Source organism: Oryctolagus cuniculus, chromosome 15 (genome assembly GCF_051225735.1).
Source record: "Oryctolagus cuniculus isolate XC-2025 breed Fujian yellow rabbit chromosome 15, ASM5122573v1, whole genome shotgun sequence".
In the NCBI taxonomy this organism is placed as follows: domain Eukaryota; kingdom Metazoa; phylum Chordata; class Mammalia; order Lagomorpha; family Leporidae; genus Oryctolagus; species Oryctolagus cuniculus.
This window is the reverse complement of record NC_142881.1, coordinates 40,577,653-40,592,649: the sequence shown is the minus strand read 5'-3', so window position 1 is coordinate 40,592,649 and position 14,997 is coordinate 40,577,653. Positions and strand designations below refer to the sequence as shown.

Genomic DNA, 14,997 nt, shown 5'->3' with positions numbered 1-14,997 from the left:
ATTTTGGTACTACTATGGTAAGGGTGAAAAGTAAAGTTTTTCATCTTTTCATCCCCTAATTCAGTTTCAGTTATCTATTTTGAGGAAATAATTAGAATATAGAAGGAAATATTTAAAATGTTTATCCTAGTATTTTTTTCTGGCAAAACTTGGCAATAATAATTAATTAAGTAATTTTTCCCTACAATTAATAATGGAATAATTAATTTTCATCTATTCAGTTACATAGACATCAAATGTTTATAGGTTTTAATTTGTAGTGAAAAGAAGCATACACTGTGCTGAAGGGACTAGAAGGAGAATATATTGAGATATTAACTGTAATTACTTCTAACTGGCCAGGGATTGCCTATGATGTTTTTCTTTTTAATATCCTGTAGTTTCCCAGATTTCCACTCACAAGATTATATTAAACTAAGAACAGTTTAATAAGCAAAGGTCAATGTGGATGATGGATTTTAATTTGGTTGATGACTCATTTGGGTAGATAATTAATACCTTGGTTACTAACTAAACATGTTTTTAACTTTATAAAACTTTCTCTTTTAGGTTGTTATGCATAATGACAGTTGTGATACTCTTTATGGTAAGGTTTCCTTTCTCACCTTTTATTTGTTGATCATCTGAAATACATTTGAAAAGCTTTTAGTGTTTATTTTCTGAGAGATTGACAGAGAGAGGAGAGTTTCCTTCCATCTGCTACTTTACTCCTCAGATGCTTGCAGCAACTTGTGGCTAGGCCAGGCCAAGAACCAGGAATTCAATTCAGATTTTCCACACGGTGCACAGACCACACCACTTTAGACCTCACTGCTGCTTTCCAGGCTCCGCATTAATAAGAAGTCAACATTAAGAGCTAGAGCTAGAAATTGAACCCAGTCTCTGCTATAGGGCATGGATATATCAACCAGTGCTTAACTGCTAGGCCAAACACCTTCCCCAGCTTTTCATTTAAAAAATTTTAATTATGGCTGGTCTTGTGCTGTAGTGGGTAAAGCTGCTATCTGTATCACCGGCATTTGCACTGGTTTGAGTCCCAGCTGCCCCATTTCTGATCCAGCTCTCTGCTCATGCACCTGGGAAAGTAGCAGAAGATGGCCCAAGTTTTTGGGACCCTGCACTCATGTGGGAGACCTGGAAGAAGCTCCTGACTCTGGGCTTCGGGCTAACCCAGCCCTGGCATTTGTGGCCATTTGGGGAGTGAACCAGTGGATGGAAGACCTCTGTCTTTGTCTTTCCCTCTTCTTTTTTCTCTCTCTCTAACTCTACCTTGCAAATAAATAAACAAATCTTTAAAAAAATTTTAATGAGAAATTGTAATTCTTAATTCTTTTAAAATAAGTTTTAATTTTGAAATTTAATTTAAAAAGCCACAAGGAGTGATTTAATTTTTATGATGTTAAAATTTTTTTTAACAAAAATTATGCATATTTCTTGGGTACTAGTTGATGTTTTGATATGTGTATGTGTTGTATAACTTACAATCAGGGTCAATCTATGAAATCAAGTATTTAACATTTCTTTATGGGAAAAACATCCAAAATCCTATTTTCTGTTTTTGTTTTTTTTTTGGTAGAGAAATATATAGTATATTAACATTGTATGTACTCACCCTATTGTATCATAGAACAAAAGAATGTATTACTCCTATTAGCTAGAGCTTAGAACCTATTAATTGAAATTTAATATCTTTAATACTTAGGTAATATCTGGAAATGTCACACATTTGGATTAAGTTTTACAAATATCCCTTCCACTGGCTATAATTTCAATAATTGAATTCAAGAGGCATGCACGCTTGTTTTTCTTTGCCGTTACATTTAATTTCTGTTTGGTTTATTAGCATATTTTCAAAAAAGAAAGGAAGGATAAGAAAAAGCCAAGCTTTGGTTAATCCATATACTATATACACCTTGCTTTGGTTAAAAAATTGTTTAATATAGATGATCATAGGATTAAAGATATTTGGTTTTACAAGTCCAGATGCCTTTATCTGTACTTTTGTCTAATTTTCAATCAGTTGTGAATTTTGATTATCCTTTCTTCTTTTTTTTTTGGTAGGAAGTTTCACCAACTCTTTGAATATTCCAGAGCTTGAAGAATCCCTGAAAGATTGTGAACAGTCTAGCTTGAATATGGATAATAATATAAAATTTTCTGTATGGGTTTCTTTCTTTGAGATTTACAACGAATGTATTTATGACTTGTTTGTTCCTGTATCATCTAAGTTCCAAAAGAGAAAGATGTTGCGCCTTTCCCAAGATGTAAAGGGCTATTCCTTTATAAAAGGTATAATAATGTATAGTTTTATTGCTTCAGAGTTACCTTTTAGACTTTGTGATGTTTATAGGAAAGTAAACAGGAAATAGAAAATTTTTATACTCACTATTAATGTCAAGAGAATAAGAGAAGCATTTGCTTTGGAAAGTGTTTTGGTATGTTTAATAAATGAACATAAAAGGATTTAGTTTAGTATTGTGTTTACTTGAGTATCATCCTTTGGGTTCTTAGTGATGGAAAAAGTTAGATGTGGATAGTCACATTTTTCTGTTATTTTGTAATAATGTCCAAATTTTGAACTGTGAAATGTTACTGTTCTCCCATAATGGTGTTTTTCCAGCCTTTGGAAACCATTTCTCTTAGTTAGAAATATGTATTAATTACATCATGGCCCAGTATATGTGTTTGTGTTTGTGCAATATGTATGCATATACAGGTACAACTCAAAGCTTTTCATTTATAAACTTACTATCAAGAATGTGCTGTGATTTTCCAGTATTTTGATTATTCATGTATACAAAATGCTAGTTATGACATTTGTTTCATCATCACTAATGATTGTATTCTGTCTGGTGGCTTTTTTTTTTCCCTAAGATTTATTTATTTATTTGAAAGGGGGAGTTACAGAGAGAAGGAAACAAAGAGAATCTATCTGCTGTTTCACTCCCCAGCTGGCTGCAATGGGTGGGATTGGGGCAGGCTGGATCCGGGAGCCAGTAGCCAGTAACTTCATCACAGTCTCCTGCATGGATCCGGAGGTCCAAACACTTGGGCCAGTTATACAATGCTTTCCCAGGTGTATTAGCAGGGAGCTGGATCAGAAGTGGAGTAGCTGGGACATAAACTGTTGTCCGTATGGGATGCCGGCATTGCAGGCAGTCAGTGGCTTAACTCTCCATGCTGCAGTGCCAGCTCCTGATGGTGATTTTTTTGTTTTCTTGTGAAATTCTTTCTTTGGTTTGACAGGCAGAGTGAGAGAGAGGGAGAGAGAGAGATCTGGCATCTGCTGGTTGACTCCTCAAATGGCCACAATGTCTGGGGCTGGTCCAGGCTGAAGCCAGGAGCCTGGAACTCCAACTGGATCTCCCATTTAGGTGGCAGGGGCTTAAGCGTTTAAGCCATCCTCTGCTTCTTTCCTGTGTGCATTAGCAGTGAACTAGATTGGAATTAGGACAGCTGGGGCTGAACCCAGGCCTGTTATATGGGCCATTGGCATCGCAAGTCATGGCTTAATCTGCTGCACAACAATGCTACTGCATGGTTAATTTTATGGATTTAATCTATACTATCTTTTGTCTTTTTTTTTGTTTTTTGAGTGTTTAATTATAAGGAATTATACTTGATTTTAGTTCTCTCTTTGGCATTCTTTGAAGAACATTTACTATTTGTGTGTAACTTAAATACTGTAACATCATTATAATCTTTTTAAAAAAATACTTATTTATTTGAAAGAGTTACAAAGAGAGAGAGGGAGAGAGAGATCTTCCATCCACTGGTTCACTCCCCAAATGGCCACAATGGCCAGGGCGGGGCCAAACAAAAGCCAGGGGCCAGGAGCTTCATCTAGGTCTCCCACATGGGCCCAGGAGCCCCAGGATTTGGGCCATCTTCTGGTGCTTTCCCTGGCACATTAGCAGGGAGCAGGATTGGAAGTGGAATGGCTGGGACTTGAATGAGCTCCCATATGGGATGCTAGCACTGCAGGCAGCAGCTTAACCCACTGCACCACAGCACTGGCTCCATAATCTCCTCTTGTAGACATACCTCTTTTCTTGTGGAATATAAGATAACAATTGAATCCACCTCAGATGTGTTATTGGAAGAAAGTTTCAGTGCATGTAATTGAGAAAAGACTTTCAGAGAGATTACATTATAGAAAAAATTCTGTGTTTTACTATATTGATTGGTTTCCCTTTTGTTTTTAAAGATCTACAGTGGATTCAAGTATCTGATTCCAAAGAAGCATACAGACTTTTAAAACTAGGAATAAAGCACCAGAGTGTTGCCTTCACAAAACTGAATAATGCTTCTAGTAGAAGGTGAGTTGTAGACTCAGTGGAGTAAGCCTGAAGGCATCCGTGGCACCCTGAACTAGTTTAAATATCACTAATTTTAATTTACAGGATGTGGTAGGTTTTTGTGATACATTAAATGAATTCATGGGCATAAAAACATTTTGTAAACTGAAGAGCAATAGCATACAATATTATGAATGCTTTTTCTTGTCCTAATATTAGCTTCACTAGTTTGCAAAAGGTCTGAGGTATATCTAGTCTTTTTTTTTTTTTTTTTTTTTGACAGGCAGAGTGGACAGAGAGAGAGACAGAGAGAAAGGTCTTCCTTTGCCGTTGGTTCACCCTCCAATGGCCGGCGCGGCCGGCGCACCGTGCTGATCCGAAGGCAGGAGCCAGGTGCTTCTCCTGGTCTCCCATGGGGTGCGGGGCCCAAGCACTTGGGCCATCCTCCACTGCCCTCCCTGGCCACAGCAGAGAGCTGGCCTGGAAGAGAGGCAACCGGGACAGAATCCGGCACCCCGACCGGGACTAGAACCCGGTGTGCCGGCGCCGCAAGGCGGAGGATTAGCCTAGTGAGCCGCGGCGCCGGCCTGAGGTATATCTAGTCTTTATGTCAGTATCTCAGCTCAGTATTTTCAGAGTTGTCTGTAATGGTGGCCTTTTCTCTGTTTTTCCTATTTACCTTTTAAATACTATATGCATACTGAGTTTTTTTGTCATCTCAAGGAGTTAAAAAAGTATTTTTTAAGAAGAATTTATTTATTTGAAAGAGTGATGGGGAACAACATAAAGAGAGAGAAAGAGAGCGATTTTCCATGTGCTTGTTGAGAGAGAGAGAGAGATTTAGATCTTCCATCCATTGGTTCACTTGCCAGACAGCTGCAAAAGCCAGGTCTGGGCCAGGCTGAAGCCAGTAACCGGGAGCTCTGTTTGGGTCTCCAATGTGGGTTGCCGGGGCCCAAGTGTTTGGGCCATTTGTTGTCTTCCTAGGTGCGTTTGCAGGAAGCTAGATCGCAAGTAGGGCAGCTGGAACTTAAAACAGCACTTTGTTAGCAGGCAGCTGCTTAAACTGCTGCACCATGATGCTGGCCCTCTAAAAGAATGTTTCTGATGTGAAAGACTGGGAGACAGGATACAAAGGTAATAAATTTAAGCAGTGAATTTTCTTTTCTTTTCTTTCTTTCTTTTTTTTTAATAATAGGGTTTCTGTTAAGGGAGAAAAGAGTCCTGATATAATTTATGATCCAGTGAAGACTATAGAAATATAAAGGTCAGGTGTATTTTTGCTTTAGGTATCTATTCAAAGAATATTTTCTGTATCCAATACCATTTTAACTAATAATAAGATCTTTTTATATAATTAAGACTTTTTAATAAGTGATTCCATCAACATTGGTTGGGATGTCAAGAGAGATTTGAGGGAATTAAAGATAGGCAGATGGTAAGGTTTTAGACAGTATTTAGGTGAGAGTTTGGTTGAAATATTTGTCAGCTTTTCGGAAAGTGGAATGATGGATGAAAGCTGGTATTAGGGTATAGAGGTTGATTTAGATGCTAATTTCTCCAATTTAGAATGCAGAACTTAAAAATAGAAAGGTAACATTTGATTTTTGTGTTTCTTTTAGTCACAGCATATTCACTATTCGAATATTACACATTGAAGATTCTGAAATGTCTCGAGTAATTGGAGTCAGTGAGTAAGTTCATAATTCATTAAATTGTAATTAATTTGAATTGTTTAGAAGAACTTTTAAAGTAACTTTTGGTGTTTTGGTTGATTCAGATTGTCTTTATGCGATCTTGCTGGTTCAGAACGCAGTGTGAAGACACAGAATGAAGGTGAAAGATTAAGGGAGACCGGGAACATCAATACTTCCTTATTGACTCTGGGAAAGTGTATTAATGTTTTGAAGAACAGTGAAAAATCGAAGTAGGTGTTGCTGAAAGCTGTTAACATACATATTACAATATTTAAACTTTCAACTTTGCTACTTTTAGAAAATAGTTTTGTTTGTCAACTTGTTTCTTATGTAATGACTGTATTATAATTTAAGTGCTTAGAGATCTTGTATTAAATGACAGAAATAAAAAAAAAAAATCCATTGATATCAGTAACCCATCAGGTAACCTCAGTGTTTGTATAGCAAAAATGTACCAGCAGACAATTTAGATGATGAACTTCTCACGATTGTTTACCACTTTATTCTTACTAATGCATTGTGTATGTTCTCCTAGATATGACAGATTTTTGCATTAATTAGCTCGTTAAGCTGAGAATTGATAAATCAGAATTCATCATTTCTAGTTAAGATGTTTCATGGCATCTGTTATGTAATGGCTGCATACTATGGAACACAACTCTGTTAAATAGGATTTTCATTATATTTTGCCTAGTGGGTTATTACTAATGTTAGGGTAGTACTACTCAAAGAAAACAAGTAGGGAGTGACTATTACAGTTGGAACTAGTCATTAACTTAGAGTTTTAAGTCTATATTAAGTAGACTTAAATTATTTATTGGTAAAAGTTACCAGCATGTTGACCTGGTGAGACTTGTTTTAACTTAATGTTTTCGAAATTTTTTTCATAGGTTTCAACAACATGTGCCTTTCCGGGAAAGTAAACTGACCCACTATTTTCAAAGTTTTTTTAACGGTAAAGGGAAAATATGTATGATTGTCAACATCAGCCAGTGTTGTTTTGCCTATGATGAAACACTCAATGTGTTGAAGTTCTCAGCCATTGCACAAAAAGTAAATATATTCAAACTTTTGCAGAATTTTAAGACTGATTATTAGTATATTAATGGTTTTTCTTGAAAGAAATAATGTTTTTTTATTTATTTATTTTTATTTATTTATTTTTGACAGGCTGAGTTAGACAGTGAGAGGGAGAGAGAGAGAGAGAGAAAGGTCTTCCTTCCATTGTTTCACTCCCCACATGGCTGCCACGGCCGATGCGCTGCGCCGATCCGAAACCAGGAGGCGGGTACTTCAGAGTACCGGCACTGTAGGCGGAGGATTAGCCTAGTAAGCTGCAGCGCCGGCCGAAAGAAATAATGTTTTGCACTTATTATTGTAAGCCCAGGAAAATTAAAATTTAAATTTGTAAATATTTGACCAAGTAGGATGACATGGGAAAAAATTAAAAGTTTAAAGGTTACCCCACCCAGATTAAGTTGGCCATTAAGAATAACTATTGATAGTAAATGTTACAATTTAAGAAATTTTTTTGGATAGAATTATCTGCTCTGCTATTAACCTGACTCATAAAACTAACAACTAAACCTAAGATTATAGACTTAGCTGTAATTTAGATGTAGAAGTAGTTTTTTTCTTAGCAGAATGTTCTTTTAAGGTACCAGTTTGATTTATATGTTTGTTTACTTGATTTTTCTTTTAAGACTCAAATTGTCACTTGACTGAATTCATAAAATTAAGTTTTAGTGGATAGTTCCTGCCTTTTTTGTTGTAAAAGTTACATTGGATATTTTAACAGGTTTATGTTCCTGATACTTTAAATTCCTCTCAAGAGAAATTTTGTGGAACTGCCAAATCTTCTCAAGAAATATCACTGGACAGTAATTCAGATAATAAAATATTAAATGTAAAAAGAGCCACCATTTCATGGGAAAATAATCTAGAAGATCTGATAGAAGATGAAGATTTAGTTCAGGATCTAGAAGAAGCTGAAGAAAACCAAAATACAGAAACTGAATTTATTGATGAAGATATGGATAAAACTGAGGAAGCTAAGACTTTATTTAACCACAAGGAGAACAGAGTATGTATTAATTCATATTTCTATGCTTGGCTTATTATTTTGAAGTTAGCTAGCAACTCATTTTTTAATAACTAAAAATAATTCAGTTGTACATTTTTATTGGTATACAGAGGGTTAAAAATTTTTAAAGCTTCCTCTCTTCCAGTTTTTCAAAAATACATTGACATTTTTTGCATTTCAACTTTATATTTTGAAAAATCTCACTTATAAAAAGACTAGCATAATGAACATGCATTTACCTTTTTTTTTAAGATTTATTTATTTTACTTGAAAGTCAGAGTTACACAGAAAGAGGAGAGGCACAGAGAGAGAGAGAGAGGTCTTCTATCCGCTGATTCACTCCCCAATTGGCTGCAACGGCCGGAGCTGTGCCGATCTGAAGCCAGGAGCTTCCTGTGGGTCTCCCACACAGGTGCAGAAGCCCAAGGACGTGGGCCATCTTCTGCTGCTTTCCCAGGCCACAGCAGAGAGCTGGACAGGAAGTGAGCAGCCGGGACTTGAACCAGCACCCACATGGGATGCTGGCACTTCAGGCCAGGGCATTAACCCACTGTGCCACAGCGCTGGCCCCTCATTTACATTTCATAAGGATCACCAATTATTGCCATTTTATGAATATGAATACTCATTCTTTTTGCCTGTAGCATTTGAAAACAAAATTCATACATAATTACACTTTTTATTAAACCTTTTTTAATTAAAAATTTTTTTATTTGAAAGGCAGAGTTACAGAGAAAAGGAAGAGAGAGAGAGATCTTCCAACCACAGGTTCACTCCCTAAGTGGTCTTAACTGCCAGCTGAGCCAGACTTAAAGAGCTATGAGTTTCTTCCAGGTCTCCCACGTGGTAGGGACCCAAGCACTTGAACCTTCTTCTGCTGCTTTTCCAGGCACATTTGCAGGGAGCTGGATTGGCAGTGGAGCAGCTGGGATGAACTAGCACCCATATGAGATGCTGACGCTACAGGCAGCCGCTTAACCCTCTAGGCCATAGTGCCAGCCCCCATAATTACACTTTAAGTATTTTGCATTTGTTACCTAGGATTGGAAAGTTCCTTCATGATCTCAAAGAGTATTCTGATACCAAAGAAATTTAATATTGTGGCCGGCGCCGCGGCTCACTGAGCTAATCCTCCGCCTAGCGGCGCCGGCACACCGGGTTCTAGTCCCGGTCGGGGCGCCGGATTCTGTCCCGGTTGCCCCTCTTCCAGGCCAGCTCTCTGCTGTGGCCAGGGAGTGCAGTGGAGGATGGCCCAAGTGCTTGGGCCCTGCACCCCATGGGAGACCAGGAAAAGCACCTGGCTCCTGGCTCCTGCCATTGGATCAGCGCGGTGCGCCGGCCGCGGTGCGCCGGCCGCAGCGCGCCGGCCGCGGCGGCCATTGGAGGGTGAACCAACGGCAAAGGAAGACCTTTCTCTCTGTCTCTCTCTCTCACTGTCCACTCTGCCTGTCAAAAAATAATAAAAAAATAAAAAAAAAAGAAATTTAATATTGTTATAATAATGTTATCCGTTATACTAGCCATACTGAGATTTCTCCTGTGGTCTCAGTTTGTCCTGAATAGCTACTTTTTATCTGCAGAAAACATTTTGTTGTTGTTGTTGTTTTTATTTGACAGAGTTAGAGATACAGAAAGAAAGGTCTTCCCTCCGTTGGTTCACCTCCCAAATGGCTGCTATGGCTGGGACTATGCCGATCCAAAGCCAGGAGCCAGGTGCCCCTTCCTGGTCTCCTATGCGGGTGCAGGTGCCCAAGCACTTGGGCCATCCTCCACTGCCTTCTCGGGCCACAGCAGAGAGCTGGACTGGAAGAAGAACAACCGGGACTAGAACCCGGCGCCCATATGGAATGCCGGCGCCACGGGCGGAGGATTAACCAAATGAGCCATGGTGCCGGCCAAACATTGCTTTTGAGTGTCATGTTTCTATAATGATTTCTAATCTGGCATTGACATTGTGGGGAGCAACTCGGACTAGACTAAGTTACTGGAATTAAGACTTATTCTATGCATCTGCTCTCCCACAATATGGCGCTGAGAAGGGAGAAACAGCTTCTACACAGCTGCCTCCAGTTCAACCAATAAACTGTAGGACTTACTCCTGATTGGAGGAGAGCAGCGTACTCAGCTTGTGGGTAGTAGAGTTGGGATTGGTGGAAGAGGACTATAAAGGAGGAGAGAGACAACATGCACCAGGAACATCTAAGGGGAACATCTATCTGAAGGAACACCTGTGCAGCCCCTGAGAGAGCCGGCTGGCGGTGTGCCGCTCCCCCACGGAAGTGGGGAATGTGGCAGGGGGAACCGCCCTTCCACAGAGGTGGAAGGGACAGTAGCCAACCCGGGAAGAACCAGCAGCAAACCTGGGGAAGGCCGGGCAGACGAAAGAACAGCGCAGGGTCCTGTGTTGTTCCTCCACGAAGACGGGGAGCGACAGACATCTTTAAAAAGTAGATGCCATCCCCACCCATGAAATGTGTTGACACCAAATTCACAGCAGGTTGTCAGGTTTAAGTAGAATCAAGTATGGAACTCTCCACAGTAATTCTTGGTGGATAACATATGATCAAATTTACTTTATTTTTCAGTTCAACGAGAGATTGAAACATAGGAGTTACTGTATTTCTTTTCTGTAAATATTTCTGCAATGTGGAAAGATCTACAAATTAATGAATCTTTGTAAATGCATACTTTTAGTAAGACTATATTAAAATCGTATGTAGCCGGCGCCGTGGCTCAATAGGCTAATCCTCCACCTTGCGGCGCCGGCACACCGGGTTCTAGTCCCGGTTGGGGCGCCGGATTCTGTCCCGGTTGCCCCTCTTCCAGGCCAGCTCTCTGCTATGGCCAGGGAGTGCAGTGGAGGATGGCCCAGGTGCTTGGGCCCTGCACCCCATGGGAGACCAGGAAAAGCACCTGGCTCCTGGCTCCTGCCAGGATCAGCGTGGTGCGCCGGCTGCAGCGGCGGCCATTGGAGGGTGAACCAACGGCAAAGGAAGACCTTTCTCTCTCTGTCTCTCTCTCTCACTGTCCACTCTGCCTGTCAAAAAAAAAAAAAAAAAAATCGTATGTAATATTTTTTTTTAAGATTTATTTATTTATTTGAAAGAGTTAGAGAGAGAGGAGAGGCAGAGAGGGAGAGATCTTCCATCTGATGGTTCACTCCCCAACTGGCCGTGACAGCCGGAGCTGTGCCGATCCGAAGCCAGGAACCAGGAGCTTCTTTCGGGTCTCCCATGTGGGTTCAGGGGCCCAAGGACTTGGGCCATCTTCTACTGGTTTCCCAGGCCATATCAGAGAGCTGGATTGGAAGAGGAGCAGCCCTGATTAGAACTGTCGCCCATATGGGTTGCCGGTGCTTCAGGCCAGAGCATTAACCTGCTATTCCACAGCGCTTGCCCCAAACGTAGTTATTAATTAAATGAAAAGAGTTATTTTTGGAATAGTTGTCCATACTTTGGGATATATTTATTATATAAGAATTTTAATATTTATGTGTTTTAGAAACTATTGGATTTAATAGAAGACCTGAAAAAAAAACTGATAAATGAAAAAAAAGAAAAGTTAACATTGGAATTTAAAATTCGAGAAGAAGTTACACAGGAGTTTACTCAGTATTGGGCTCAAAGGGAAGCTGACTTTAAGTAAGTTGTTTATTTCATGACCTGATAAAAATTGAGTCTTTAATTTACTTTTTAAATTTTTTTAGTTTCATTTCTGGATTCTGATTTCTTTTTACAAGTTTCAGAATATTTAATAGTAATCCTTATGCATTAAGTTTGCTTTTAATCTGTGCTATACTTAATTTTGGAAGTTTAGAACAAACAATTTTTTGTTTTCTGTTTTTTTTAAATGGAATTAATTTGTGTTATGAAGGGAAACACTCCTTCAGGAACGAGAGATATTAGAAGAAAATGCTGAATGCCGTTTGGCTATTTTCAAAGATTTGGTTGGTAAATGTGACATTCAAGAAGAGCCAACCAGTGGAGTTTGTGCTATGAAAGTTGAAACTGAGGTATGATAACTCAAATACTAAAAAATTCCAGTGAGATTTTGGTATGAGGATGTAGTATGTGACATTAATGATGAGAAACATTAATATAGGTTACAATTAAAACAGTCTAACTGTGGCTTTATTGTAATTAGGCCTGTTTTGTTTGGAATCTACTTGCAAATTGTTTAAATATAATTATGGGGCTTGAAAAAATCTATAATTATGTTACATTTATACAATTTTGGCATTGCTTGAGTCATTGTATGGACTATGGGACAGACAGATTCCTTCTTTCTGACTATAGGGTGCCTTCCTCAGAATAATCTTAAACTTCAGTTTTTAAGTTAATTTTAAAGGTATATATATAAAGGTGAGGAGTCATTTACTTATGTTTTCATTGAAACAAAAATATATATAAATTAGTATTGTCCTTACTGAGCAAATAATACTCCCTAGTCTTAAGGAAAATTCATCCCTTTTTGCTGTTTCCTCTGAAAATGAAGTTGCTCAGGCTTTTATGGTTGTTTTTTTTTTATTAATTTCTTATTTTTTTAAAATTTTAAATATTTATTTATTATTTATTTGAAAGGCAGATAGAAAACAGAGAGATCTCTCACCTGCCGGTTCATTCCCCAAATGCCTGCAGCAGCCATGGCTGGGCCATGCTGAAACCAGGACCCTAGAACTCCATCTGGGTCTCCCACATGGATGGCAGTGCCCCAGATATTTGGACCATCCTCCACTGCTTTGCCAGGTGCATTAGCAGGGAGCTGGATTGGAAGCAAAACAGCCAGCACTCAAACCTGGCCCCACAGTTTTGGAATCCAGTGTCATAAGTGATTGTTCTATCTGCTGTACCATAATGGCGGCTGCAGTTGTTTGTTTTTTAATCACTCAGTTCAGGGCCTGTGACAATGATGTTTTGATTCTTGCTGTCAAAACACTGTTCTGTGTCTTGGCTGTGCTTGGGACTTGAACTGAGTTATGAAATGGAGATCTGTTTCTTTGGCTATTGTATTCTAACAAAGCTTATAGCATAATTGAAACATTACCTAATTAGATTATTATAATTCTGTAATGACCTTTCACAGTTTGTCATGTTTTTATGAGGAAATATCCTTGGGTTCCATATAAAAAATGAGTAATAGAATAAAACTTTTTCCTAATTGGGAATGCTTCTGTATAATTTATTTTTAAAAATGTGATGTTATAAATTTTTGGCTGTTGCTAAAATTCTATATCAGGTGATACCACATGTCAGGGAGGAACCCACTGTTAATGTTAGACATGTGGTTTTTGCTGTTTTTAGGAAGCACATAATTATGTAGGATTTGAAGATCTTATTGACTCTCTTCAAGATGATGTCGCTGATATTAAAAAACAGGCTGAAATTGCTCACTTATACATTGCATCTCTTGCTGATCCCCAGGAAGCTATTGCTTGTTTACAACTAAAATTAAGTCAAATTAAAGCTGAATTAGATAAAACTAAAGAAGAATTAATCAAAACCAAAGAAGAGTTAAAAAAGAGAGATAACGGTAAGTGGATGTATTTTTTTTTTTTTTTTGACAGGCAGAGTTAGACAGTGAAAGAGAGAGAGACAGAGAGAAAGGTCTTCCTTCCGTTGGTTCACTCCCCAAATGGCTGCCACGGCCAGCGTACTGCACCAACCAAAACCAGGAGCCAGGTACTTCCTTCTGGTCTCCCATGCGGGTGCAGGGCCCAAGCATTTGGGCCATCCTCCACTGCCTTCCTGGGCCACAGCAGAGAGCTGGACTGGAAGAGGAGCAACCGGGACAGAACCAGTGCTTCTGTCTTTGGAGTGGACCAGAAAAGCACTAACTCCATTTCTTCTCTGATGTTATGCCAGTTCTTTACTGTTTAACATGTCACTCATTTTTATCCTGAGTTTTGAAAGTGGAATTTTTCTTAAACATTACTCTCTTGTAGTTGAGCCTGTGCCTTTCTGTGCTATCCAAATCCTTTTTCCTGAATGTAGTACTTGATAAGTGTCTACTGCAGCAGCTTATGTTTCATGGTTATTCAGTCATCTGTTTCTTAGATAACTACTTACTTTCAATATTCTTTCTTTTTTCAGAATCAGATTCATTTGTTCAAGGACTCAAGAAATCTAGTAAGGTAATACTTTAAGCTTATTTTGTCTTGTTAAGGACCAAAGGAGCACATATTATGATTAGATACATTTATTTTAGAACTAATTATAATTGGGCCATCTTCTACTGCTTTCCCAGGCTGTAGCAGAGAGCTGGATCCGCAGTGGAGCAGCTGGTACTGAAGCCAGCTTCCATATGGGATGCATGGATTGCAGGTGGCAGCTTTGCCTGCTACACCACAGTGCCAGCCCCAAGGGATATCTTAAAAAATACTTTTTATTTATTTTTTATAATTAATTTATTTCAAAGACAGACAGAGAGATGTCCCATCTGTTTGTTCACTCCAAATTCTGCTGTGGCCAGGGCTGGGCCAAGCTGAAGCTAGAAGCCAGGAATTCATTTTCAGTGTCTTGCCTGGGTGACAGGGATCCAACTACTTGAACAATGCATCTCAGGGTATGCATTGGCAGTAAGCTAGAATCAGGAGCTGAGCTGGGATTTGAAATCAGTTACTCCAATATGGGATGTAGCATCCCAAGCAGCATCTTAGCCACTGTCCAAATGCCCATATTCTACACCCCTTTATTGCTTTTTATTTTTTATAGCCCACTGATTTATGGCTTGAATTTATAATTTTATCTGTATGTTCTGGCAATGCAACATTTGCCGATTCTGCAATGTAAAATGACACTTTTATATTATCACATATTTTATGTTTTTCTCAAATGGATTGCTGCTAGTCCTTGCTCTTATCATACTTTTAATTATTTCAGAGTTGTAGTTAATTGCCGAGTTTTGTTCTTCCTCTTTCTGG

General features: G+C 38.8%; 1 protein-coding gene across 4 annotated transcripts in view; it reads left to right on the top strand.

Annotated features, from left to right (window-relative positions):
• The window catches only part of KIF20B (kinesin family member 20B), a 67,927-nt gene that overhangs the window by 16,782 nt on the left and 36,148 nt on the right, over window positions 1-14,997 (top strand). For 3 of the 4 annotated variants that reach the window (XM_008270181.5, XM_089314788.1, XM_089314787.1), the window contains exons 7-17: window positions 550-586; window positions 2,062-2,289; window positions 4,208-4,319; window positions 5,921-5,992; window positions 6,079-6,225; window positions 6,886-7,048; window positions 7,794-8,078; window positions 11,580-11,719; window positions 11,952-12,090; window positions 13,379-13,607; window positions 14,168-14,208. In XM_008270181.5, the coding sequence (XP_008268403.3) occupies window positions 550-586; window positions 2,062-2,289; window positions 4,208-4,319; window positions 5,921-5,992; window positions 6,079-6,225; window positions 6,886-7,048; window positions 7,794-8,078; window positions 11,580-11,719; window positions 11,952-12,090; window positions 13,379-13,607; window positions 14,168-14,208 (1,593 nt within the window). The remainder of the gene's footprint in view (window positions 1-549; window positions 587-2,061; window positions 2,290-4,207; window positions 4,320-5,920; window positions 5,993-6,078; window positions 6,226-6,885; window positions 7,049-7,793; window positions 8,079-11,579; window positions 11,720-11,951; window positions 12,091-13,378; window positions 13,608-14,167; window positions 14,209-14,997) is intronic. The other variant, XM_008270183.5, reaches the window with a different exon arrangement.